The sequence below is a fragment of the Chiloscyllium punctatum genome, chromosome 7 (genome assembly GCF_047496795.1).
Source record: "Chiloscyllium punctatum isolate Juve2018m chromosome 7, sChiPun1.3, whole genome shotgun sequence".
Lineage (NCBI taxonomy): Eukaryota > Metazoa > Chordata > Chondrichthyes > Orectolobiformes > Hemiscylliidae > Chiloscyllium > Chiloscyllium punctatum.
Window position 1 is genome coordinate 71,324,052 of NC_092745.1, and position 27,529 is coordinate 71,351,580.

The following is a 27,529-nucleotide window of genomic DNA, read 5'->3' on the forward strand; positions in this document are numbered from 1 at the left end:
GATTTTATAAACCTCTACAAGGTCACCCCTCAGCCTCCAATGCTCTGGGGAAAACAGCCCCAGCCTGTTCAACCTCTCCCTGTAGCTCAAATCCTCCAACCCTGGCAACTTCCTCGTAAATCTTTTCTGAACCCTTTCAAGTTTCACAACATCTTTCCGATAGGAAGGAGACCAGAATTCCATGCAGTATTCCAAAAGTAGCCTCATCAATGTCCTATACAACCACAACATGACTCCCAATTCCTGTACTTAATACTCTGACCAATAAAGGAAAGCATACCAAACACCTTCTTCACTATCCTATCCACCTGCGACTCCACTTTCAAGGAGCTATGAACCTGTACTCCAAAGTCTCTTTGTTCAGCAACACTCCCTAGGACCTTACCATTAAATGCTTAAGTCCTGCTAAGATTTGCTTTCTCAAAATGCAGCACCTTGCATTTATCTGAATTAAACTCTATCTGCCACTTCTCAGCCCACTGGCCCATCTGATCAAGGTCCTGTTGTAATCTGAGGTAACCTTCTTTGCTGTCCACATGACAATAATTCATTCATTCACACTCCCAAAGCAGCCATTCTCAGATATTCTTGGAAAGGAGAAAAAGCATGTGTGTGGAGTGAGGGGAATTATGAGTCATCAACCAACTACCTCCAAATATGACCCAGATTGAGACCGCCCTGATGTAATTTTCACAAACCAGCTCAATATGCCTGTTTACTGAAGCTCTTAGTAGTTTTATTGTGCTGTTGAGCCAAATGAGTGGTGTCTATTTTCCCTCTGAGGGGAAAAAAAATTCCCCTCATCTCTGTCTTTAATGGATAACACCTTATTTTTAAGTAATGCCCTCTAATTCTCGACTTTCACACGTTCTTTCCATATCCCACCCTGTCAATACCTCTCAGAATTTTACATTTCAATTAAATTGCCTCTTACCTTCTAAACTCCAGTGGATACAAGCTTAGACCACTTAACTTGTCCTCATAAGACAACTCGCCCTTTTCAGATATTACCTGTTCAATTCATTTGCAACACCTTAATTTTCCATTATCAATTCCCAGACTCACTTTCTACAGAACAATCACTTTGTCACCTCTCTTCTGTTTTTAGATATCTTGAAAAACTCTTACTGTCATTACATTTCTAGCTAGCTCTCTCTCACACTTTAATTTTTCCTTCCCTATTAATCTTTTATTGTATTTTTATTCTGTTTATTCATATTATAACTCTTTGCTGTAATTTTGTATTCTGTCCAATCCTTAGATATTTACATGCTTTTTCTTTAAGTTTGATACTATCATAAACATTTTTTAGTAAACCATAGATGGTAGATCCTTCTATTGGAAATTTTCTTTCTTGTTGGATTTGTGAAATATTTATCAGAGCACTTGCCTAATTTGTTATCAGAGCACGCAAGCTCACTGCTAAGGCTGTGCAGTGATATCAGGCACAGAATAACCTTGCAGTTTTTACTCAATTCAAAGAAACTAGCAATAACAAATCAACATGATCTAGGAATGATCCAAATTAGACTCTGAAAGACAACAAAAAAATCAAGAGAATTGTGTATGCTGGAAATCAGAAACAATAAGCAGAAATTGCTGGGAAAACTCAGCAGGTCTGGCCGCATCTATGGAGAGAAAGCAGAGGTCTATTGACCGTTCTTCAGACCATTGTTGAGAGACATTATCTGGTACACAAGATTAAAGGACCTGAACATTTTAGAGATCATGAATGAAGTGAATATGCAGAAACGGATTAAAGTGGGACAGACTAGAATCATTGCTAATCTGGTACTGAAAGATAATTTTCTTTGTTAAACATTGGGTAACTTGCACCTGCAATTGGTAGTGCAGCATTTTTTTTAAAATGAAAAGGGGGATGTTTGAAGGATGGCAATTGCACACAATGGCTTGCTGTGGTCATGTAAAATCTACCTTTGCTGTAGCTTTCTTTCACTTTAGTTTGTGGTAGGCATTAAACACATTACTCAAAACAAAGTCAAGTCCTTGGACTTAGAACAGCACCATGAGGTCTTTGCTGTTAGCCAGAGTCACCAGTAATTTACTTAACAGTTCATTTAGGTGTGACACCCAACAACTTCACCTTTTGACAGGGCTGCATTGAGGAGACAGCCTACAATAAGTAGTGAAGTCCTGGTCCAAGCTTTAAACTCCAAAGATGCTGATTCAGTTTTTCGAGGGCTCAGCCAATCTGACCACAATGGGTTAAATTAATGCTTGAACAAATCTACTTTCACAGAACAAGGCCTTAGCCAAGATTTTGCATATATCAAATTTGTATGCAAGTGGATTTGAATATATTCCAAAAATAAGTAATGAGGAGTACGGTTGTGCCTTAAAGTTTGTCCTGTCACAGCCATCATACCTACTCTCCCAAACTAAAATGCCAATGCTTTTTCTAAAGCAAGAAGCACTCATTGTGAACTCATGGACAAGCTATGTATTTATAGAAAGGATTTGAAGCAAGGAGAAGGTCAAGGCCTGGCAACATAAAACATGTCTGATAATGTGTAAACACGTGCCAACATTTGAACTCTATTAATGCAGCTGTGTATAATGGACTGCTGTTTATTGGAACGTACACTACAGTCGACATATTTCAAAACACTTCAAACACTGACATTTAGGTCTGGGTTAGGAATTGCAAATACATTAGGATCTAAAAGCATACTCAACTTAAGTCAAGTCCCAAACTGTTTGCAAGCTGCTTCAGGTCAGCCAGTTAATCTCCTCAAGATCTAGTATCAGCACAATGGATGAGCTCAGGACCAAATTATGTTGCATAGATGTTTTCAGCATGTTAGCCTGCCAGAATGGGTATTAAAGTCATGTGTGCAAGACAAAGCTTTCACATCTCTGCTGGAATTCATTTTCAAGTAATGCCAGAGAAGCAGGGGTGGAAACTGTAACAAACTGAGCATTTGTCTAAACAATATCCTTTGACTTTATGTTATGATTCCAAAGAACATTGGATGCTTGATGATACTGCAATAAAAGGGATCAAACTATACTGGACGTACTGTAGTCAGTCTGGTGGCCAATTTCTGAGTACACCTGACTGCTGCACATATTTATTATCATATCTCTCAGAAGATGGGCAATAACGGGAAAACACTCCTGCAGTATCTGAGGCATGCCTGTCAGTTTTCTACTACTGTTTCCCTTCTGCTTTTTTCAGGTCAGAAAAACAACTTGAGTTTATTCTACATATGTCAAAGCAATTTTAAATAAAACAGCCGAAGTGATAATTTCTCTATGGTTGGCCCTCAGATGATTAATTGCTTTAAGATTTCTTTACTGACAGTAGTTGCAAACCAATCACTGTATTTACATAAACCAAAGAATAATTAATCATCTAGTGGTTAATTTTTTGCCAATGAATGCAAACAATGCAGATGAAAATTAAATTGAGATTACGCACATTGTTCAGTGGAAAGATATCTGACATCTGACAATTCTTTCCTTCAAATCAGTTCCTTTGAAATGATTATCCAAAATAATCAACTCACTTATGGATTATTCCAGTTTCCTTTACAAAACAAAAAGCCTAAAGCTCAATTCAATTCAAATGTCATTGTAGTTCGGATATTCGTAGCAGGTATATCAACAACAGTGTATAAATTAACAATTACAAACAAAAAGAACAGTAACGTTAGTAAGTAAGATCACACATTGCCAAAGAGCAGTGCCATCTTGGCAGAGAGATCGTGAGAGGATCTGAGCACTCTCCCCTCGCACACCAACACTGTTCTTCCCTTCCTGATTAACGGGACCAATATTTCTCCTTCTCTTCTGACACAGGTACATCTAATGTGGACATTTAAACTGGAATCGGTGATGTGGTTGTGCCCACCAGACAGGTGCTCTCCAGTTCCGAATGTTGACAGATTCTTTACAAGGGGCAGTTGTAGAGTTTTGGGAAGCTCCAGAACAAATATACAACACAAGGATAAACATCTGGTTACACCATACACATCCCCAGGGCCCATGTAGGCACTGGAGTAGAACTGGACACTCGAGACTCTGATGTTCCCCAAGCAGGGAGTAAGAGGTCTCAACAACTCAGATTCCTCACTACATTGTACTGTCAGCCACATGAGCAAGACCAGAAATCGCACATAAACCTTTTGACGCAGAAATGAGATGTCAATCAACCATTTCAAGTTGCAGTTGTGAAATACATCTGACAGGCTATTGTGGAAGAGTTGACAGAACTCTCACCCAGGCAAGGTTGGAATGGGTAAGCTAAGCTGACACTACAGCTCAGTACTGAGGAAAAGACAGACAGTCAGAAATGTTGATCGATATCGACTCAAAGACCATTGAGATGTGGTGAGGTGCTCATGGGTTTTTCTTGTTACCAAGACTGAGATCATGAGATCAGCTTCTTCTGATACTTCCCTCTCTTCCCTTATCCTGGCACAAAAATCTTCCTCTAAAGCTACCTCCGCTCCCTGAATGTGCATCTTCCTATAATTTCTCTGCAATCTGTTTTCCAGCCCTCTATGAGCTTCTCTTGTCTGTGCAATCCAACTCCTGCTTCCTTGATACCATTCTCATTGTACTGCCAATAATTTAATTTCCCTTCCTGGCTCTCATGTTAACTCCCATTCCAACACAAGCTCTCTTTCCTTCACGTCTCACCTTAACAAAAGCAAATCTTTGAGACCACTCTCCTCACAAACTCCAAATGCCATTTTCGTCTCCAAAGTTTTGAATGTTTGTCCCCTCCCAAACCTGTGCATGCCTTTCCCAAACGTCCACAGGTTTTAACATATTACACAATCAAAACAGTTCCTGTCAAAGTCACACATGGCAGACCATGTTTCTGTGACAATAGTAAATAATTCCACCTCGTTTCTTTTCAGCTGTTGGTAGCCTTTGAAATGACTGACCACACCGTCCTCCTCCAATGCCTCTCACTGTTGTCTGACTGAGTGGGACTACCTCTATCCTTACCTATTTATTTATAGCAAAAGAAACCCCTGCAATGGATTCTCTGTTGTTTCCCCCTCACTGCAATCCCTCTTTCCTCCACCATTCTATGGTTCCATCTTTCCAAAATAGTCCTGAAACCCCCAACCTGTTTGACTCAGCTTTTGCTCTTTTCCCCATTATTTCCTCATCTGGCTCAGCATCATGTTTTCTTTGACAATGCTTCTATGGTCACTTTATTACATTGTAGAAGTGCAAGCCGTTGAAGGACATGAACATAACTTGCAAAATCAACATTCGTTACCCATCCCTAATTCATTCTGAAATAACTCCACAGAGGCCAATATCTTGTCACCAAGTCACCTTATATTAACGCATGGAGAGTCCTTGACATTGATCCAGCTCCCTCAGAGCCAGCTCTCAGAGTGAGCAGGATGTCTGACACTCCTGTTCTTATCTGTCAACCAGGGCTCCCTGATTGGACTGGATTAACAGCCCCAATCAGAGAATGCAGAGTCTATGAGGTCCACTTGGCTGACCTCGTTACAATCACTACACATTCTTTTTTGTTTTTTACAATTGCAGAAAATTTCTAATCAATTACATGGTATCAAATTGTTTCCAGTTGACCACAATGAACCACTTTTAGCGTGGAAAAGTCAGTTCACATCTGCAAAAGGAGCAAATGAGTTAGAATTCAGTTCTTCAGAAAATGGGAGAAATTATTCATGATGCGTGCGTGCGTTCTCCCACCAATTTGATTTAGAATCCTGATCATCATCAATTTCTTCCACTTCCAATGAAAGGCCTACACCAAAAGTGCTAACTTACTCTTTTACAACCCAATTCCAAAGAGAGCAATGTGCTCATCATGTGCTAATGCCCAAACATCAAACCTTTAGCAAGTTAAAATTGATTCTTTGGCTTGTTACAGAGTACCATTCTTTCCACCACAACACTCGGGTTTTGGTTAATTTACCACCGAGTTTTGAAGAATAAAACTGCGGAAGGACCAGAGCTTTAACATGTGATATAAAGAATTGCAACTACTCTGAGACACACAGAAACATCACTGGGTGTGGTTCTGATTTTTCAGTGCCAGAGTAAAGTATCAACCACAAAAGATGGAACTACGAGAACTGCTTCCTTTGTGCTAACATTTTCAGCGATTAGTTTTACATTGAAACCCCTGAAGGTTGAAGAGGCCTCACTGAGGCCAGCAAATACATCTTCAGTTATGCATGCCTGCAATGGGCCTATGTAGAATTAGTTAAGGCTGCATAGTTCATGCATTGGCCACCATAGACACAACAGACAGAGTTTTACTGGCTTCCCAGTAATCCTCTAGATATTGTGAAGAGAGGTAACCAGGCTGGATAAATAGCCAGGTGCCACATCAAAATGATTCCCTATGTAGACCCGTTGACTTTCCCGATATAATTCATATCAACAAATTGGGCAGCCAAGGTGCTCAGTAAAGGACCTTTTATATGCCACTTTATAGGGCAGGTCACATTTTATTGAAGTTGGGCTATCGGGTAGGTCACCAGCTTCATGCAGGATGCCACATGATGGCGGTTCAGGGACCCATTAGGAGCTGAGGCTCCGTGTCCCATACAGGATGCTGCAGGTAAAACAGATGCTCCAGGGATCCTCATGACAGCTATGTTTGGCAGGTTCTTCTGCCCTCAGTATTTTGACTTTAAAATTGAGCTTGAAAGTATGAAAATATCTCCAACCTGAGGTGCTCTCTCTGAACTACCCCAGCAGCACCCACTTCTCCTCCAATTGGACAAGTGGCAGAGACTGACCACTCTGTTTAATTAAATGGCAGAGTCTCAACCAACCAAATAGGAGGGCAGCTACGGTAAAATTGGCAAAGGGGTCATGCTGCAAGCGTATATGAGCACAGCACTCAGTTTCACCCAACAGTAGAGTCCCCAAGTCCTTGGTAATGTCGAATACAATGGGCTGAATGGCCACCTTCAGAGCCACCAAGCCTCTAGGTACCCAGACATCCAACCAAACCATTGGCATCTGAAGAAGCTTTCACATTGCAGGATGTCTGGTAACCCAAACAGCTCACTCTCTTATAACAGAACCTAGTGGAAGCACAAGGTTCAATTTGAATATTAGAAATTCTTTAGTCTACAAGTGTGCGATATGTTTCTGAACCAATACAAAATAACAGGCCAGGACCTATTGCCAGGGAACTCATCACTGCATCATGCACATGCCAATTGGAAACTTGAATAAGTTTGGGTAAAGATATTTTGGATATTTTCCTTTATTGGATTGTGGGTATCGATCTCAGACACTGTGATGGATGTTTTGCTGCTTCTATTGTGCATGCCCCGTTTCCTTTTCAAACCTCACAAGAGTAGTCCAAGTTTAAAAATGCACATCTACTCTGTGTACAGTAAAAATAATTTTACATTTATTATTTGAGTCTTTCTGATTCTCGTCTCATGATCGTGATCAAAATCTGTTAATGGAAACAGCAGAAGTACCATCATTGACACCCATGGATCATTCACACTATCATTCAATAAATGTTGCTCCTTGCATGGAACACATGACCCTGATCCTGGAGATGCACAGTGTCAAACACAAATTATATAACTTAACAGCCAAATTCAATACATTCATACATAATTCAAATGGCTTTACATCTGTGTACACCAGCCTATAAAATATCCTCTAACGGATTAAAACTAATCTGTCGCAGAGATCGCTAGTATTTCTTTCTAAAGATAATGCTGGAGTGTGCCTTATCAAAACAAGCAATTTCATAAATATTTATAAATACAGATGAATGATGACTAATGAGACAAAGGGGAGCAGAATGAGCACCATTTTATTCTTGCTGTTTATTTGCCGTTAGGCATTGCAGCACAATTTGCTGCTATCAATCACTAGGCAAAACAAAACCAGACAGCACAGACTATTGTATAACTAGGACGTTGGAATAATGTCAGGGAATAGTGCCAGGACTTCCTCAATTCGAGCAGGGCCTCCTACGGTAGCAAAGTCAAGGGGAGATGCCAGACCAAGTACAGTCCAAATATTCTTCAATGGCAGAATAGGTGAAGGAACACAATGTATCTCACTGCCTGTGATGGTGGAGGGCAGCTGCAGCAGCAAGGGGGCTGCAGTCACATCGGCAAAATACATCACCAAAATCTGATCACCAACCCATCAAGAACATGTGGGCAATGATGGTATGCCCGAGTCCCCATTTTAAATAAAGTCACAGTCGGGTTTCTACCATTGTCCGTATTCCAAGACCTGTAATGATGGAGAAAGTGAGGACTGCAGAAATAGCGACTGCAGATAATGATGGAGAAGTGGCAATGGGAACAGGACTGGGCATCTGGGAGTCCTGAGTCAAACATCTGCATATGGGTGTCAAGTGTGTGATAGCTGTTGGATAGCTGCATTGGGACAAGAGCTGTCCTCAGGCAGCAGCATCTGTATCTGAGCAGTCCTCCTCAGAATATCCTCTCCTCACCTCAAATGGGAAAGGGGCTAGAAAATGTGCTCTAAAAATAGGTTGTCTCACTTTTTTCCAAAAGGGATCACCACTCTGTAAGTTTTTACATTTCTTATATATATTTCTTTTTGACTTTGATATAAGCACATTAATATGCAAGGAATGGAGGGATATGGACTAAGGGCAGGCAGAAGGGATTAGTTTGATTTGGCATCATGTTCAGCACAACAACATGGGTGAAAGGGCCTGTTCCTGTCCTGTACTGTTCTATGTTTTATACAGCACTTTGTTAAATTAAAACTCTCAGAGGGCACAATTAATTACTTATAACCTGCAGTCACTGTTTTCATGCTAACAAATACATCAACCATTCAGCATGAGCAACATTTCAGAATTGAGATGAATGATCAGTTAATCTGCTTTTTTCTGTTGATTGAGGGAGGAACATTGGCTGGAGTACAGAGAAAATTCCCTGATCTTTATATAGAATTGTGAGACTTTTAATGTCCACCTGAATCACAAGTTCAGAGGCAGTCTGGGTTTCAGTTTAATGTCTTACTCATTACACAATGTACACGTCTGGATTATGAACTACACACTGATTTATGAATAAAATTATGTGTGTAAGAACAAATCAGCCAAACCAGACAATGAACAGACAAAACTCTCTAAAAAGTACTTACGTAGATCTCCAAAAGTTCCCTTTGTTACTTTCTCAGCTCTTAGCACAGACACAGTTAATCTGTGAGAAACCTGATGTTCAACCTAAAAACAGATTGGAAATTTAGAATTTAAAATTGTGCACAGTTCCTCTCATCAGGCTTTAATTTCTCAGTCTGTTTCAATGCTAAAAATTGGATCCACACATAATTCATGCCTTAATTTCACAGTTATCAGTTATGTGCTAGCCATCCTTTAAATTGGTGAGGGTGTAAGATAGATTAATAGAGAAATGGCTCTTTTATATTTAGTGGTTCCATTGCAGAGATTTTCAGTGAGTGACCAATGATCCCAGCAACCAATCCAGTTACATCAATAACACAGACAGCCTTATCCAGGATCAGAAGTCTTCATTTTCTTGAGTCAACTGCTCACTATAAATAAAGGATGAATGTTAGCACTGGAAATTCAGAGATCAGCAAGTGGATATAATTCTCCCACAATCTGACTAATAAAACCACAAACATAGAGAAGCTGCAGAATAGCTGTTGCTACCCAATTCCATCTTTCTCTGATGTCCACAAGACAGGAGCAAGCCTAACTGACTGTCCTGTGTTCAAGCAGTGTCAATATTTCTCAGATACCTATTAAAGGGTAACATGACAATGTGGCAGAACCAGTTACATTTATTGCTCCAACATTTGAAAGCACTTTTTTCACGATTTTATGATGCAAGTAATGAATTTTCCCTACAGACATGAGAACTGTTGAAGTGATGTTTTAGCTTAACAAAGACGCAGAGCAAAATTTACAAGAATGGAGCACTGTTTTAATTCCAGGCAGCTTTATCAAAGAGTTCTCAAAACAATTCAAAGCTACACCTCCCACCTTCAGAAACAGATTGCAGTTGCCTGACCTCTATATCTCATTACATTCAAAACATTCACTGCTGAATGCTAATGTGCTTAGCATACAGCAGTGGTTCCAAGAAATGGTTCACAGCAACCAAAAAGCATTGGAATAGCAAGGCATATAGTTCTGAAGACCTGAATTGCCTTAAATACAGTAATTAACCACTTTGACCGAAATACAGATAACAAGAAGTGACTTTCCACATTCACAGCAGGAATAATTTTCCCTCGTGTCTCACACCAAAATAGTGCCCAGAGGTTTCAGTTTAAAGAACAGTGTGATCTGCTTATTATTGCAGTTCATTAGTGTGTCTAGCCTCTTCCAGCCCTCAAAAATGGAGCAATAAAGGTTGAAAATTTTGGATGAACTACAGAAAATCACATAAAATTCTAAATGTTCTTACATAGAAAGGAAGATTACTTAATCAAATCTTACATTTAGTTCATATAAATTGATTTACTAGGAAGGCACTGGACACTATTTAAAAGACAGCGAATTTAGAGGATTAGAATAACTGCAAATCTCACCCTACATAAAGGCACTGAATGTCTTAGTCTTGCAAGATCCAAAGGACAATTGTTCATCATGACATACAAATCAACCCACAATAGTATTACGGTAGCGTTTCCCTTCCAGTAGGCAATACCAAGCAGTAATTTGTACATAAGGTTTTCTGAGAGGCTTGGTTCAATCTCCTTTCATAGTTTTAATGGGATAATTGAGGGGGAGGAGGAATTAAACAGTGAGAGCTCAACCAGATCCTCCTGTCAAACAGATAACGCAAAGAACTTAGATCTGACTTAGAGACTGTCAATCACTGGGCATGGGGCTGGCAAAAACTGACTTGTGCCAAGGCGCAGACACTAATCAGTAGCTATTGCTGTAGGAGGAGCAGGATTAGGAGTAGAGGGAGTCGACTATTCAGTCCCTTTCACATACTGTACTATTCAATACAATCCTAACTGATCTTCTGTCTCAATTCCATCTTCCTGCCTATTCTCAATATGGTGTGATTCCCTAAAAGATCAAGTACCAATCCGTGTCAGCCTTGAATATATTCAATGAGATTGACAACAATCTGAATGAGGAAATTTCTCCTCATCCCAATCATAAATGAATGGTCCCTATTTTGACACTATGCTCCCGTCTTCAAAATTCTCCAGCCAATGGAAGCACTTTTCAGTGTGATCTCATTAAGCTCATACCTGGTCTGGCAAGAGATCCTTATCATTGTACTCCAGCCCACTTGCAAGAAGAACCAACATGTTATTCATTTTCCTCACTGCTTGCTATACCTGCACTTTGACTTTCTACATTCCCTGAATCAATACACCCTCGTCTGTCTGACCATCAGCATTCACAAGATTAACTTGCTATTCTTACTTTCAAAGTGAACACTGTCACATTTCCTTACACTATACTTAATCAGTCACATCGTTGCATTTATATTCCAAAATATAAACTTAACTCTAATTCTGCATTTCTCCCTTATACTCAACCATTTGAAATGCCCTTTGCTAGTTTTCTAAAGCACTCCCAGTCCTCAGGCTGACTACTATTCTCTATTTCCTTAACTTCCCTACTAAGCCTGATGATGGATATTTTCTTGGTGAACTTTAATTTTTAACAGAATACATTTTTGTTAATGTGATCACTTTATTAAAAGAAGTGAAAACAGGCTGCTGTTTTAAGTCTCTTCTAAACACTTTCAAAGAATGAGATACAAGTTTTTAGACTTGCACTCAGCACAGTGGTATATCTAAAAGATGGGTGGCCCCTTGTTTTTGTACTAAACAAACTTTGTTGAAAGGAAGTATTCTCTTCATAAAGCTCAACAAGCATTTAAATATGATCAGAATGTGCTGAGGTCAAATCTTCAGTCAGCTGCCAGTACAGCTTATTGAAGAGCCCCAAGACTCTCTAACTAATTCAGGAGAGGAGTCCTTGTCCTCCCCTCTGCCCATCCAACAACACTGCAGTGAACCATTTATAACCAATTGATCTCAAACATTGAACACAATATGAACAAATTCATTACTTATCATAAAAAGATTCACCAAATTCAAAAATAAATCAAATCGAAACCAAAGGTAAGGCCTATAGAGTTTTTGACCCATTTACATCTGTGGTTCAATGCTGTAGTATGATTTATGTTTAAGAAACAAATGTATTGGTGTGTATTTTGAATAGGAAAAAATATTTTGTACCACTAGGTCCATATGTTTGCCTGTGACGTAGGCTACCTTTATGTGCTGTGCAATAAGCCTTTCAAAAGCAGTGACGATTTCATAACACTCTCTGCCTTTAATGGTTTCACTTTTTATTAGAACATGCAAACTTACTGCAGGTTTCACACATGACCATAAAATAACTGCAATCCAGGAAAGATTTCAATCAATCTTAGCTGATTCATCCAACAAGATATTTCCGTGGTGCAATTCACAGAGCTCTTTGGCAACTGCATAGCTTTCTCCTCAATTTGAAATGTCTATCCAAGTGCTGATCACTTGAGACAGAATTCTTCCATTGCAGCCCCCATCCTCATCCCACTGAGACCCTTCCACCTCCTTTATTCCCATGTAAACTTTGTATATTTTCATACCTTATATATGGTAATAGCCTTTTTCATTGATTTTGCATCCTGGCTATTTACTTTGTATTTTTGGCACCTAGGTTTCTTGGTTGCTAATTCATGAAATAATGTGGACATTTGTTCTGGTCTTTATCAAGGCTAACCATCAAACTATTAGGGGAATTAAGGGAAATGGAATTGACAGACAGTGTGGGAAAGTTGGTGAGTTACATTCGGGAAGCCTTAAGTGAAGTTAGCAAGTTGAGCAAAAATTTTATTATTTTCTGACAGAAGACGCAAACATTTCATCCACAGATGTGACATGTAATTAGTTCAAAGATAACTTGAAATAAAATAGAAAATACCTTTGAGTAGAAACTGTACTTTAAGTCAGATACAAGAAAACTGCAGATGCTGGAATCCAAAAGTAGACAGGCAGGAGGCTGGAAGAACACAGTAAGCCAGGCAGCATCAGGAGGTGGAGAAATCAACATTTCGGGAATAATCCTTCTTCAGGACTGGGGTTGGGGGTAGAGGGAGCTGCAAATAAAGAGAGAAGAGGAGGCGGTGGACAGGTTTTGGGTAGAGAGAGGAGCGGACTGATGAGGTGGTGATAGGTGAATACAGGTGGTAGGTACGACCTGGTTGGTCAATGGGAGGGATGAATCCAGTGGTAGCTGAAAGGGAAGGTCAGTTAGAGGGATGGAAGGGAGAGGAGGGATGGAAGGCAGGAGGTGGGACTAGAAAGGGAGTTGGGGGATGGTTGGGAAGGTTATTTGAAATTGGAGAACTCAATGCTGGGTTGTAGCTGCCTAGGTGGAATATAAGGTGTTCCTCCAGTTTTTGGTCTGATTCACTTTGGCAAGGGAGGAGGTCAAGGATAGACATGTCAGACAGAGAGTGGGAAGGGGAATTGAAGTGGGCAGTGACCGGGAGGTCAGGCTAGGCAACCTACAGCCTGGAGGACTCAACATTAAGTTCTCTAATTTCAAATAACCTTTCCTCCCATCCCTGACTTCCTTTCCAATCCTGCCTCCTTCCATTCCACCAACCGACCCTTCCTTCCAGCTACAAACCAGATTCATTCATCCCAACAAGGTCATGCCCACCTGCATTCACCTATCATCACCTAATCATTCCACCCCAACCCATAACTCATCCTCTCCCAACTTTATTTGCAACTTCCCATCGCCCCACCTCCAATCCTGAAAAAGGGCTATACCTGAAATGTTGATTTGTCCACTTCCTGGTGCTGCCTGGCTTGCTGTGTTCTTCCAGCCTCCCGTTTGTCTACTTTAAGTTAGATAACAGTACCTCTTCAAAATGGATACTGACAGACTGTTAGGCAGCACTAGTGATGGTTTTGGAATTGATCCATGTAATTCGAGTTGCAATCCATATCATCCACAATCTCACAGAATCGTCGTCAGGTTTGAGGGCCTAATGACATCATCCTGTTCCTTTAATCCCATAAGTAAGATTAGGAAAGGATATAAAAACTAAAAATAGAAAATACTGGAAATACTCAGCAAAAATAGCTGTGAAAGTGAGAAAAAACTTACCATTTAATAAACTTGGCTATGGTAAATTTGAAATACATAATTGTGGATGGTTTATATGCATTGTTAACATCTTTGCAGTAAGAAATACATAGAAGGTAAGTTTGTACAAAGTAATCTGCTTCATTCATTCAGACACAGGGATTATACCTTGTGTCGCTTTGGCCCAGTTTTTAAAACGAGATATGCAGAACTTTTTAGGCCATTAACTGTTAGGTCATCAAAGCCACTATATTTATTTGCAAGTTTAATCTGTTGTTGGCCTTACTCTTTTTTTTGATGAGTGGTTTGCCTATTACCAATTTTGTCAAACAGTTCAACCTCTTTATTTTCCTGACTTCAGACACTACATATTTCCAAGATACATTTTTCAAAAATTTCTTGTATTTCTCCACGATTTCTTTGTACCTGATCCTGTCAAATTCCAATGGCATGGCTTATCTGTACCAACCCAATGGTAGGGTGTTAAACCTGAAAGCAGTTGACTTGCCATTTCTGAGAAACAAGTAGCAGGCATGGCCTACTGACCCCAATAAGCTCAGGCTTAACAAGCTTATGTGGCAGGGTTTTATTTCAATAAACAAAAGAGCTTCATAAACAGAGGAAATGTCCTGCTTATTGTTTCCTGTAGTTGATGAAGCCAGTCCCCCACATTACAGAGATGTTAATTAAGACACTTGAACATGAAAGATCTTTTGTAAATCCACGTGAAGATGATTATTCAAACCTAGTGATTAAGCCATATCAAAGATTTCCTACTTGGACGATTTCCTACTACTCAAACACAGGTGAATACAAGTTCCTCTCCGCATCTAAGTATTTATAAGTGGGCTGCTGATGACACACAATGTTCACTTGTGGCCTTCCCCAGATTTAACAAACAGCTTTGAATTGTTTTAACAAGTAAATCTGAGAAATTCAGTCAGAAATTATTCGAGTATGTAGCCCCATTTTTAAGATGAGGCCATAGATCGACAGCTGGCTGGTGTCAGACCAGCCGAATGGGGGTGAGAGCATGTCATGCAGGAGTTAGGGGAAGGGTTTTAGAAGGCTAGTAAACGTGGTTTCCAGATGCATTGCAGGTCGGGGGAGGAGTCTGAATTGTGAACTTTGCACATTCTGCACTCTACCACTCTACAAGGTCCTAAACCTCACTGGGCGAAAGTGAGGACCGCAGATGCTGGAGATTAGAGTTGAGAGTGTGGTGCTGGAAAAGCACAGCAGGTCAGGCAGCATCCGAGGAGCAGGAAAATCGACATTTCGGGCAGGAATGAGGCTATGAGCCGAGGAGGTGGAATGATAAATGGGAGGGGGGGTGGGGCTGGGGGGAATGTAGCTGAGAATGCGATAGGTGGATGGAGGTGGGGAAAATGGTGATAGGTCAGAACGGAGGGTGGAGCGAATAGGTGGGAAGGAAGATGGACAGGTAGGACAGGTCATGAGGGCAGTGCCGGGTGAAAGGTTGGAACTGGGATAAGGTGGGGGAGGGGAAATGAGGAAACTGTTGAAATCCACATTGAAGCCGTGGGTTGGAGCACCAACCAACAAACCCCACCGTCCGATGGCTGAACACTTCAACTACTCCTCCCATTCCGCCAAGGGCATGCAGGTCCTGGGCCTCCTCCATCACCACTCCTAACTGCTCAATGCCTGAAGGAAGAACACCTCATCTTCTGCCTTAGGACCCTCCAACCCCTCAGCAAAAATGTGGATTTCATCACTTTCCTCATTTCTCCCCACCCCACCTTAAACCAGTTAGAGAGTCACAGAGACGTACAGCACAGAAACAGACCCTTTGTTCCAACTCGGCTATGCCGACCAGATATCCCAACCTAATCTAGTCCCATTTGCCAGCACTTGGCCCATATCCCTCTAAAATCTTCCTATTAATATACCTATCCAGATGCCTTTTAAATATTGCAATTGTACTAGCCTCCACCACTTCCTCTGGCAGCTTATTCCATACTTGCACCACCCTCTGTGTAAAAAAGTTGTCCCTTAGGTCCCTTTTATATCTTTCCCCTCTCACCCTAAACCTATGCCCTCTAGTTCTGGACTCCCCCCACCCCAGTGAAAAGACTTTGTCTATTTTTCCTGTTCACACCCCTCATGATTTTACAAACCCCTATAAGGTCACCCCTCAGCCTTAGACGCTCCAGGGAAAACAGCCCCAGCCTATTCAGCCTCTCTCTATCGCTCAAATCCTCCAACCCTGGCAACATCCTTATAAATCTTTTCTGAACCTTTTCAAGTTTCACCATATGCTTCCGTTAGGAAGGAGACCAGAATTGTACGCAATATTCCAACAGTGGCATAACCAATGCCCTGTACTACCACAACATGACCTCCCAACTCCTGTACTCAATGCTTTGACCAATAAAGGAAAGCATACCAAATGCCTTCTTCACTGTAACTCTACTTTCAAGGAGCTATGAACCTGCACTCCAAAGTCTCTTTATTCAGCAATACTCCCTAGGACCTTACCATTAAGTGTATAAATCCTGCTAAGATTTGCTTTCCCAAAATGCAGCACCTCGAATTTATCTGAATTAAACTCCATCTGCCACTCCTCAGCCCATTAACCCATCTGATCAAGATCCCATTGCAATCTGAGGTAACCTTCTTTGCTACACTTCCAATTTTGGTGTCATCTACAAACATACTAACTATACAGCCCATGTTCATATATAAATCATTTACATAAATGACAGAAAATAGTATACCCAGCACCAATCCTTATGGAACTCCACTGGTCTCGGGCCTCCAGTCTGATAAACAACCCTCTACCACCACCCTCAGTCTTCTACCTTTCAGGATTAGTGCCTGTTTTTTTTTGAGATTCAATGTCAATGTGAGTGCTTCGCTTGGATGAGCCAGTGGTGTTCTTCCTGAGATGATCACAGCACCAGAGACCTAGGTTCAATCCCATCCTCAGGTGACTGTGCTGAGTTTGCACATTCTCTCAATGTCTGCACGGGTTTCCTCTGCGTGCTCTGGTTTCTTCCCACAGTCCAAAGGTGTACAGGTTAGGTGGATTGGCAATGGGAAATGCAGGGATACAGGGATGGGGTGGGTCTGGGTGGGATGGTCTTCAGAGGGTCGGTGTAGGCTCAAAGGCCTGCTTCCACACTAAAGGGATCCTATGGTCTGGGGTTTTAGCATGCTCCAGCATAGGTGGTTACCATGAATTACATCAATCTCAAAATCCAAGAAATAAGCCTCATGGCTTCATGGAGGGTGCTGTCAATCACTTTTGCTGGGACATTTTAGGCAGCATTGTGCTATTGGTAATCCTGCCCAAGGGAAGCAGTACCGAGTGCATTGGTTGTATGAGTCAAAAAGTGTAGTGCTGGAAAAGCACAGCTGGTCAGGCAGCATCTGAAGATCATAAGAGTCGACGTTTCCAGCTTTTCATCAGGAATGTCATTAGCTTGGCATGTCAAGGCCAACTCATTGGCATATGCAAAGATGCCTAACACTCTGTGTGGGAGCTCCCTGGAACAAAGGAATACAGGCTGGTATGAAGATTGATTACTGTGAGAGGCTGTTGCTGTTTATATATGGGCAGCTGACTTTATCTCCATGTTGCATGTAGAAATGTTGGTTGCTGATAATGGAGTTGATTAGTTGTCAGGTTTTCACACAATAAATAACTTTGGAGAGTTTTCGCATTATGCCATACATGCAACACTATTTCAAGAATCTAAGTCAATGTTAGTAGTTCCTCCTTGCAGGTTTTTCTGCAAACTGGCCTCAATATATGAGGACCTACTGAGAGCCATGCAGCCTGTATAAAAACCTGCCTGTTTAAAGATGTATTGCTACTTTCTAGCTGAGATTCAGTCTGCCAGCAGACAGCACTTCAGGATCTTCAATGCTATTGTCCACAGGGCAAGAGGACTGTGGATGTGTGGGACATCCAAGTGGCTTCTTTAGCCTGACAGTGATCGATGTCAGCACAGGCATTGTCTAAAAAGAACATGTGCACAGCTTCCATTAACTTACAGCTTTTAGCATTCAAGCCAGTGCAATAGCAGGCCAGCAGTCCGTAGAAGGACAGGTTCTGGGCTGCTTGTGAAATCGTAGAAAGGGGAAGGAAGCTAGGATAGCAGTAGCCTGCTCCGCATGGTCTGCCACTTAAACTAATTTTAAAGTTATCTTTCCAAGGCCTCTTCCTCTGCGTCATGAATAAAACTGGTCTGCGGCTGCATTTAACAGGCTCAAGAACTGCTGTCTCCTAAAATAGCAATGGTGGGACTAAACATCACAGGGTCTGTGACACTACTCAATTACTCTTGAGGTTTCACAGTTGTGAATGCGTAGGTTGATCTACACCAAAAAAAATGCATCTTACAGAGAGACACCATATTTATAGAAGATATGAGGTAATTAAATTGGTTTAAAAACAAGTGGTTGTTTTATTGAAAGCTTTTTTTTTTCCCGGAAAGGGAAGCATGGATGGAGATTCTCTGGTAACTTTTGAAATGGAGTTGAATATAAAGTTAGACCAGTGAAGTGTTCAGGGTTATGGAGGAGAAGAAGGGACGTGGCTGTTATTGAATACTGTTTCTTAAATGCCAGTACAGACACAAGGAACTGAATAGTCTTCCACAATGCTGAAGGAGAGTCATACCAAACACGAACCATTAACTCTATTTCTCTCTCTGCAGATAGTGCCAGACATGCTGAGTTTCTCCAGCATTCTCTGTGTTTGTTTCAGATTCCCAGCAGCTGCAGTATTTGCTTTAATTTCTTTTCTAGTTACCATCTTGTGACTGATACTGAGAAGCCCATGTATGTGAACACCAGCTGAGAATGGTATCAGACTTGGTTTATCTCCCCTTCATTGCCTGACAACATTAGCCTTCCAGGAACTCACAAGAAGAACGTACGTGCACACAGCTGCTGAGAGAAAATTAGAAAGGAAAATATTCTACAAAATGCCACTATGGTTTGTTTCAATGCAAATTGCAGGATCTACATAAGCAATGCCCAATTATACCAGTGTAATTGAGTACATCTGTAGATTCACATAATTTCCCATTTTAATCATGTGGCTCAGTCCATGTTAAGAAACAAGTGTATTTTACAGAAGCACCAAACGTGACAACTCTATATTTAGCTGCTATGGTGTCTGTACTTGCAGCAAAGGCTGATCTTGGTTGAAAGGGAAGGGTTTATTCCATTTAAAGCTTTTCTTTTAATTAATAAAAGAATGGGTGTGAAAACAGATAAGACTAGTTTCATCACCCCTGGAACCTGGATCTAAATCAACCATGACCCAATAGATTTGAAAGCTTTCCCTCTACACACATCAGGGCATGACATAATATGGGTTTGAACACTATCAACAGAGTTGCAGTAAACATGAGTTTAGAAATCTAGAAACACAAACAAAAGAAAACTCTGGATGTAGGCAATAACTCCACCAACAACTGCAATTAATAAATTGTTCAACTAATAGAAATTCTGTTAACTTTTCACTATCCAGGTGTGGGTGCAAATTGTTAACTGACTGATTTGATGTTCAAATTAGTTGCACAAACTCCTCTCTGCCCCTTGTCTCATTGCAAAAGGAAGCAGAATAAATCTTTGCAGCTCATGAAGCTTGTCCACTGAATAGGGTGGGGAGTGAAAAGAGATCAATGGAAGAAAATGAACAGAGTGAACCAAGGAGGAAAAGCTGCAGCACCAGAACAGACAAAGAGTAACAGAAAGGAAACAACAGGCAGAATCTTACAGAACTCTGAGCGACATGGGCTAAGGCAAGATGTGAGGCAGAATCAGGTGACAAGTGCAGTGAGGCTCGTCTTGATGTCAAGACCATCTCACTGCACCTTGTTGCTGCTGACACACCTTATACAGAGGGGCTGGCACCCAGCTCACAGACAAGACCAGGCTGCCCCTGAGAACTTTGCACTTGTTCTATAAGCATTTACTCACTTAGCACCTACCTGCATACTGGCAGTATCCCTTCCTTGCCATGCTTGTTCATGTGTTGGCACCTGTACAAGCAGCTCTCAATACTGCCAAGCTGATGAGCTGTTTACACAGACACACAGATTGCTCATCATGTTGGATCTGTCTGAGGGTGGATTTGGAGTGGAGGAGATCCAGAGCTGTATGGCACAGAGATGTCAATCTAACACATACAGTGGGCACCAGCAGTCTATGCAGCAAACACACTGCACAAAATAAGCCACCATGTTGAAAAGTGGGTGGGGCTAGTCCTCCATCCAGTTGGTGATGGGGCTGTGTAAGTGTTCCAATACTGTTCAAAAGTGATTTGCGCCAGGCCTTTGTCTTTGCAAATTGAACATTGGCTTCTCGATGGCACAGATGTTTACAGAAATTATTAAAAAGAAGCAAATGCTGACCAAAAGTGACACATCACTTGTGAAGCTTACAGCATTGTATCATGAGCTGTAAAGTAAGTATCAGAATGCACTCCACTCAAGACAATGACAATTTTATAATTAATGAGGGTTTGGAATAGAAAGCAGGTTGCAGTATAGCAGGTAGTCCCTTTGTGATCTCTTGCAATAGTCACTCAGCCAGTGCAACACCTTCACCAGGTTGGTGCAAATGTTGAGGGTGATGCTCAGCGAATTATAGGGACATGGCCTTAGTTATCCAGTGCTGCCCGTCTCACTGTGTGGAAGGTTTGTGCAGCCCTCACCTGCAGGGCATTCCATCACTGACTGCTCTTAGAGTATAGGATCTATTTCATGTACCTTACCGTCATTGCTGCTGGCGAGATGTTGATCGCCATGGTTGCCTTCCTGAGGTGAAGGCAGATGCATGAGGAACAATGGCGAAGGTGAGCCCAGGGACAGCCACAAGCCCAGGAGCTCCCAGCTCAGGGAGAGGTCCCAGCTGCAGGATCCATGGGGATTTACAGGGGGACCAGAGATTTTCACTCTGGACTCCATTGCTTGGGGATGGAGTGAGGTGTAATGGCAAGACAGGCTTTGCATTTCCTGGGACACTGAGCTGGAACTGTACAGGATACTAGAACAGGACCAGAGGGTGACAGGAGTGGAAGGCCACCCACTCCCTGGGGGCTGAGAAGGTGACAGACCTTCTGAATGTCTATGTGACTAGCTCCTTTCAGGGAGTGCCATGAGACCGGTGTAGGATCTCCCAGTCATGTATCTACAAATGCATCAGCACAGCAACCTGTGGCATCTGAGGTTACACTGGTTCATTTTGTTTCCCATCGACAAGAACAGTGTTGCAGCTCAGGCTGGAAGATTTGGAAAGAGAGCTGGTGATTTCAACTATAGCTGCTTTCTGAAGCTGGTTACTGGGGGACAAGGCTTACCACTGTGTCCATAGCCCATGACACCATGGCACCTGACTGTTGCGGAGGGCAGACTAAAAATGTACTTCCACTGCTTGGACCAGCCTGGAGGGGCCCTGCAGTATAACCCCGATACCCCGGTAGAGTGTGCTGCATCATTCTGGTGAGCTGTGCTCTACACAATTGGATTGGGCAGCAAGATGATGGGCTGGATGCGGAGGAACCAGTGACAGTGTGTCCTGTGCTACAAGCCAACAGGACGTGATTGACACCCGGTTCCAGTAGATGGGAGCTGCATGCAGCAGAGCATCACAGACTGTAAAATAGTCATTGATCATCATACCAGAATTGGTTGGCATTGTGGGGGCAAATTGCAGCCTCTATTCATTTTGTTTGCATTCACTGTCATTGCTTGCCTGTATACGATGGTCTGAACTGAACATTATGTTGCAGGTCAGCAGTGGGCATGAGGTGAGGTTCGCTGTGATTTAGGAAGGTATTTGGGCACGATGTAAACTATTAGGCTGTAGTTAAGTGACAACATCATTTAGCACGAGAGAATGCGGCTGTATGTATAAGGGAATGTCACCATGTCAGCTATGTAGCTTGGTCGTGTGGCTTTGTGGCTGCTGTGCTATTACTTTTCTAGTGAGAGGCAATGCTGGATTGCCAATGCTAGTCCAGATACACAGCAACTTCTCAAAGGTGGTGTGGGTGCCAGTTTATCAGTGGTGAATTGTCCCAGGAATGGCAAGTGCTAAGAAGGGGCTAGAATCAGGCATCAAGGACACCATAGGGTTGGAGTAGGTAGTAACTGAGGCGAGATTAGTAAGATATCTTGGTTGGTTGCATGCTAATGAATTGTAATAGATACTGATAGACCCAGGAAGAGAACAAGAGAGGCAAAGCATTTTGAAAATAATATGTAAGGAAACTTTTATGCCCCCTGAATACTTCAGGAAGTAGTATAAATATGGTTAGCTCCTCTATCAAAGCACACTTGGGAAGGACAACTTATGCATTATGCTGTGCTCCTGTACACTGGCCAACGAATAATACACCAAATATCTACAACATTTCATTCTGAACTTTTTAATGCGGGCATGCCATGCCCCTGGCATCTGAAAACAGCAGTCCAAATCCTTCAGCACTTCACAATGGAAGAATAATTTTTATTTGAAGGGCAGCTACATCTAAGAGATCTTCAAAAGATGATTGATGGGAGATGGGAAATTGACAAATCTCTCAGTTTGGTTCCAGTTCCCTGTGGTTCTTGTAGTATAAGGGGTTAAGTTTGACTATGTTAATAAAAAGTATACTTCACAGGAAATAATGCAACAGTCATGTGATCTTACTTGCTCTTGCAACCTCCCAACTTGCTCCATCCACAGAGAGTGAATGAGGGAATGAGTGAGAGAGAGAGAAAGAGAAAGAGAGAGAAAGATGCTGGAAGCTGCTGAGGAAAAACACTCAAATCGACACTTAAGTAAAATCTAAGCAAGGTGCTGTGTGCTCAAGGATCGGTGGTTAGAATAGTTTCTAGCTCTTGTAAAACCTGCAGCCTTATGAAAACAGAAGGGGCTATAAATTAAGCTATAAGTTTGTATAAATAAAGCTACAAATTATAAATTGTGTGTGGAAGTTGCAGCTGGTGACTTGCTCAGGCCTGTTGGAATGACTGTTTGCTGCATTGTCAAATAGTTAAAGTATTGGATTAAGTGGGGCCTGAGCAACTGGTTACTTAAACTCAATAAGGAACCTGACACTGTGCGCTAACAGTATGTGGTGCAGCCTCTCTGCTCCTAAAGGCAGTCTGTTCCGCTTTCTTATCTTTAGAAGTCCCTGACATTCACCGACATCCAGATCATCTACCTCACTCACTCTCACTAACCACACACCTCTCTCACTAACTATATTAGGCAGATAGCGATATAATTACTGACATTTTCTTACACAAGTCTACATTATACATAGCCTCACACTATTGCTTGTCTTGATGAGCAAGTTATAGACAGTGTGATCGATGGGCTTCTTGCATTCCATCCTATCAAAATCCCCGAGCACACCAATCTCCCATTCAGAGTACTTGCTGTCTGACAGCCAATAACAGATGCATGCCCAAACACAGCAGCCCGAGACAGAACATCAAAAGCACAGAACTGAAAGAAGAGGCAGTATCACTTGATCCAACCCTCACAGATATCAGTGCAGACATTGGTACTACATGGATCTCAGAAAGAAGTGGAGAGTTGAGACCTGCCCCTGGTGAATCACTGGGTATAAGTGGGCTACATTGAAATCAGGGAAATGGTAGTTTCAGTGCTAATTTACTGTAGGGTGAAGTCATAGATGAGTTCTGTTATTGGGGACTCAGATTAAAATCTCATTGAAACTGTCTACAGCACTATGCTGTAAGATAAAGATGCACACTGAGAGGCTGGGTGCATTGGCAGGCCTGCCAGACTGTCACTACCAAGAAACACAAAGGAGTCCAGTGCCATTTTGGCGGAGGATCTGGTATCGAGCTAGCTCCCACTGCAGCCTCTGCTCTATCTCGCTGTTGTGCTGAAATACAGGTCCCACACCTGTTGCAGCTTATGTGTGGGATAGGGCACAACACACCCTTCCTGTCCGTGAGAAGAGCAACACTTCCAGTCAATTTAAGGAGCTCACCACAGCATTTCCAGAAATTTCCAGAAATAGACCTCGGTAAAAGCAAACTTCTTCTTACCAGAACCTCATCAGAAATAAACAAATCACTGGCGTGGACCTCACCGCAGCTGACTGCAAGTTCTCTGGTGAGCGATAGTTGATACACCCTTGGTCTGAATTCACAAATCAGCTGGAAAGGATCAGTTGTCATGGCATCAGCAGTTCAAAGGCTTCTGACCCAGGCTGAGTGCCCACTGAGAATACTCTTGGTGGCATGGGGCATGATACAGGCTGCTCCAGAAGTGATGAGATTGTAGCGTTCCCCATCCCCAACCATCTGTCATTTTTAAACACGGTCTCTCAAATAAGGCAGATCGGATTTCCCACCCAAACCACCAAATACGAAAACACTTACAAAAAAGGAGCACAATGGTGCCAAATGAAGAAATGGTTGCGATCATTTGCAAAGCCTTAAAACTAGGCAGGGTAAAGGCAGGAATGATGTTCCCAAAGACCGGGAAATCCAGAACCAGGGGTTGCAGTCTGAGAATACACAGTAGGTCATTTAGAACTGAAATGAGGAGGAATTTCAGTGAGTGGTGAGCTTGTGGAATTCTCTGCCACGGAAAGTGGTTGAAGCCAAAACATTGAATGGTTTCCAAAAGTGAATTAGATATAGCTTTTTCATGGCAAAAGGAATCAAAGGGCAAGGGCAGAAAGTAGGAACAAGCTACTGATGGATGATCAGCCATGATTATATGAAATGCTGGGATAGGCTCGAAGGGCTGAATAGCCTACTATTTTCCTAGCTCCTATTTTGTATGTTTCAGTCAAAAAATTACTGCTTATCATAGCTCTGTCAATACACAGCCATGATAACGGCCGGAGAAGCCAAGGTATCTGGGCTCGTCTGTTCAGAATGGTCACTTGGATAGAATGCAGAAAGCTGCCAGCAACAGTACAGCCAGATCCCAATTAGCAGGGGTAGTGAGAAAAAATGGACTGAATGGGAGGTGATGCAGAGTCTAAGTTTTCTTTTTAAATCACTGCCTTAAGAGTGATTTTCTAGATAGTTTCTGAATTGTTCAACCAAATTCGAGGGAAGAGAATGCGGTAAACGAAGTGCGTCAGGAAAGGGCAAGGCTGTCCATGTGAAAAAATTGTCAATCATTCATATACCTGACTTCCATTTCCAAGATTATTCTACATTTCTAACAAAATGGACTTCACTCTGGGAACAGGATGTGTGGCAAGTGGTTCATTTCAGTGTAGCATTAACAAAAACAGGAACTTCATAACATGGTCAGATTTTACAACATCCATCAAGTGAAGTATGTCTCTTAGCTCCACGAACATTGTGTTAAAATGATAGTAACATGGAGTGGAAAACATGACCAAATGTTATTTTCTACTGAAGTCATTTCATTTCAGATAACGTAGGAATGTAACAAACAACGTAACATTAACCAGCGCCAGAGCAAGAAATGTCAACTCAAAAAATCATAAGAATTATGGATGCTGGAAATCAGAAACTAAAGCAAAAACAAATTACTGGAGAAACTCAACAGGTCTGGCAGCATCCAAGGAAAGAAATCAAGGTTAATGTTTCAGGTTCAGAACTTCAGGAAATGTCATCTCAAACCCATCAAAGACTTTCTCTGTTGTTGCGGTTCTGTTCGCCGAGCTGGGAATTTGTGTTGCAGACGTTTCGTCCCCTGTCTAGGTGACATCCTCAGTGCTTGGGAGCCTCCTGTGAAGCGCTTCTGTGATCTTTCCTCCAGCATTTGTAGTGGTTTGTATCTGCCGCTTCCGGTTGTCAGTTCCAGCTGTCCGCTGCAGTGGTCGGTATATTGGGTCCAGGTCGATGTGCTTATCGAGAACTGACAACCGGAAGCGGCAGATTCAAACCACTACAAATGCCGGAGGAAAGATCACAGAAGTGCTTCACAGGAGGCTCCCAAACACTGAGGATGTCACCTACACCGGGGATGAAATGTCTGCAACACAAATTCCCAGCTCGGCGAACAGAACCACAACAACAAGTACCCGAGCTACAAATCTTCTCACAAATTTTGAAAGATTTTCTCTACCAGTTTCCTTTTGAATGAATGGTCTTCATGGCTCTCTATTTCCATATATGTATCAGCTCCTGCTCCTACCTTCTTATATCTCCTCACTATTTTAGAAAGCAAGTGGACCCAGAAAGACTAGATTGCAGTGTTCCTGGCCAAAACAGCATTTGACCAGATTGATAACACTGAGTATGCACGGGGGGAATCTGTGGAAAATGACCACGGACCATTGAGTGACCAAAGCAACTGGTTCAGCACTCACTTTATTTTAGGAATCAAACCTTGACTACTGAATGGAAAGAACTGATTGGAGTGGCAGCCAATGAAATAGTTGTTGGCGGTGACTGGTGATATTACATCTGTATATAAAGTGTCTAGATGCCACTCAATTCTGCCTGTGAGAAACATCCATCAGATGGCAGCATGTCTTTGCTCCTAAATCCTTTAATCTTACATGATGTGTGTACATATATGTAAAAATGTCAATGTTTTTAATATAATTTTTAAATCCAATCTTGTACTGTGGTCATTCTTGTACTGTGGTTAATCACTCATTTGAAAACCTACCCATAACCAAGCCTCCTAAAGGTTAATTTTAGTACATTTCTCCAAGCTGATCTATGAAAGAAATTATGAGCGTGAGTGCCATTCGGAGGTGGGATTTGTAAAACGGGCAGAGTAGCCATGGACAGGAAAAGGTTTCACCCATTTCACATTAAAAAAGGAGTTTAAAGCCTGATTATCAGAAGATCTGTACCTATCTCAAAGGACAATTTGGCTCTCTCTGATTGGGTCCAAGTGCCTCCTAACTGATCAGTGCAGCTTCCTTTCAGAGGAGCTGGCTGCTTTTAAGAGCAGCAAGTCAGGTGAACCATTTGCTGTCGGCCCTCACAGCTCAGCCCCAACTGAACACACAGCCAACCACCATTGTGGGCTTGCTTGCACCAATGTTGCAATTGTTTAAATGAGCAGGTAGCACAAAGCTTGAGAATGGCCTGATTAAAGGGAACAGGCATGCAGATTGCAACTTGTGACCACTGCATTCAGAAACACACCTTAATAAATTCTAACACTAGGGTGACTGTCCAATGACAGAGAATATACCAGCTGATCTCATCCTCCTATAACCAATCTTTACGTGCACACTCCCATGCAGAGATGATCAAATTGCATTCATAAATGCACTGGGTTTTCCCTTCAGTTTCACATGCTGCAATATGATCATTTGTACTGTTTCTCCCATGTTACCAACAATGTTACCCATGTTACCATCTGGCTCAAAAGCTCATACTCAAAACTCTGCAGTCTGTATAGATTAGCTCCAAAATGGCTGATGTGACAAGCAATCCA

At 41.9% G+C, this 27,529-nt stretch overlaps 1 protein-coding gene across 5 annotated transcripts in view; it reads right to left on the minus strand.

Moving 5' to 3' along the window:
* The window catches only part of LOC140479789 (cytosolic phospholipase A2-like), a 141,234-nt gene that overhangs the window by 94,466 nt on the left and 19,239 nt on the right, over window positions 1–27,529 (minus strand). For 2 of the 5 annotated variants that reach the window (XM_072573954.1, XM_072573955.1), the window contains exon 3: window positions 9,133–9,214. The exons of 1 other annotated variant lie outside the window; for it this stretch is intronic. In XM_072573954.1, the coding sequence (XP_072430055.1) occupies window positions 9,133–9,214 (82 nt within the window). Of the gene's footprint in view, window positions 1–9,132; window positions 9,215–10,548; window positions 10,680–12,958; window positions 13,632–27,529 lie in introns of those variants that run through there. 2 more of the 5 variants (XM_072573953.1, XM_072573952.1) reach the window with 2 other exon arrangements.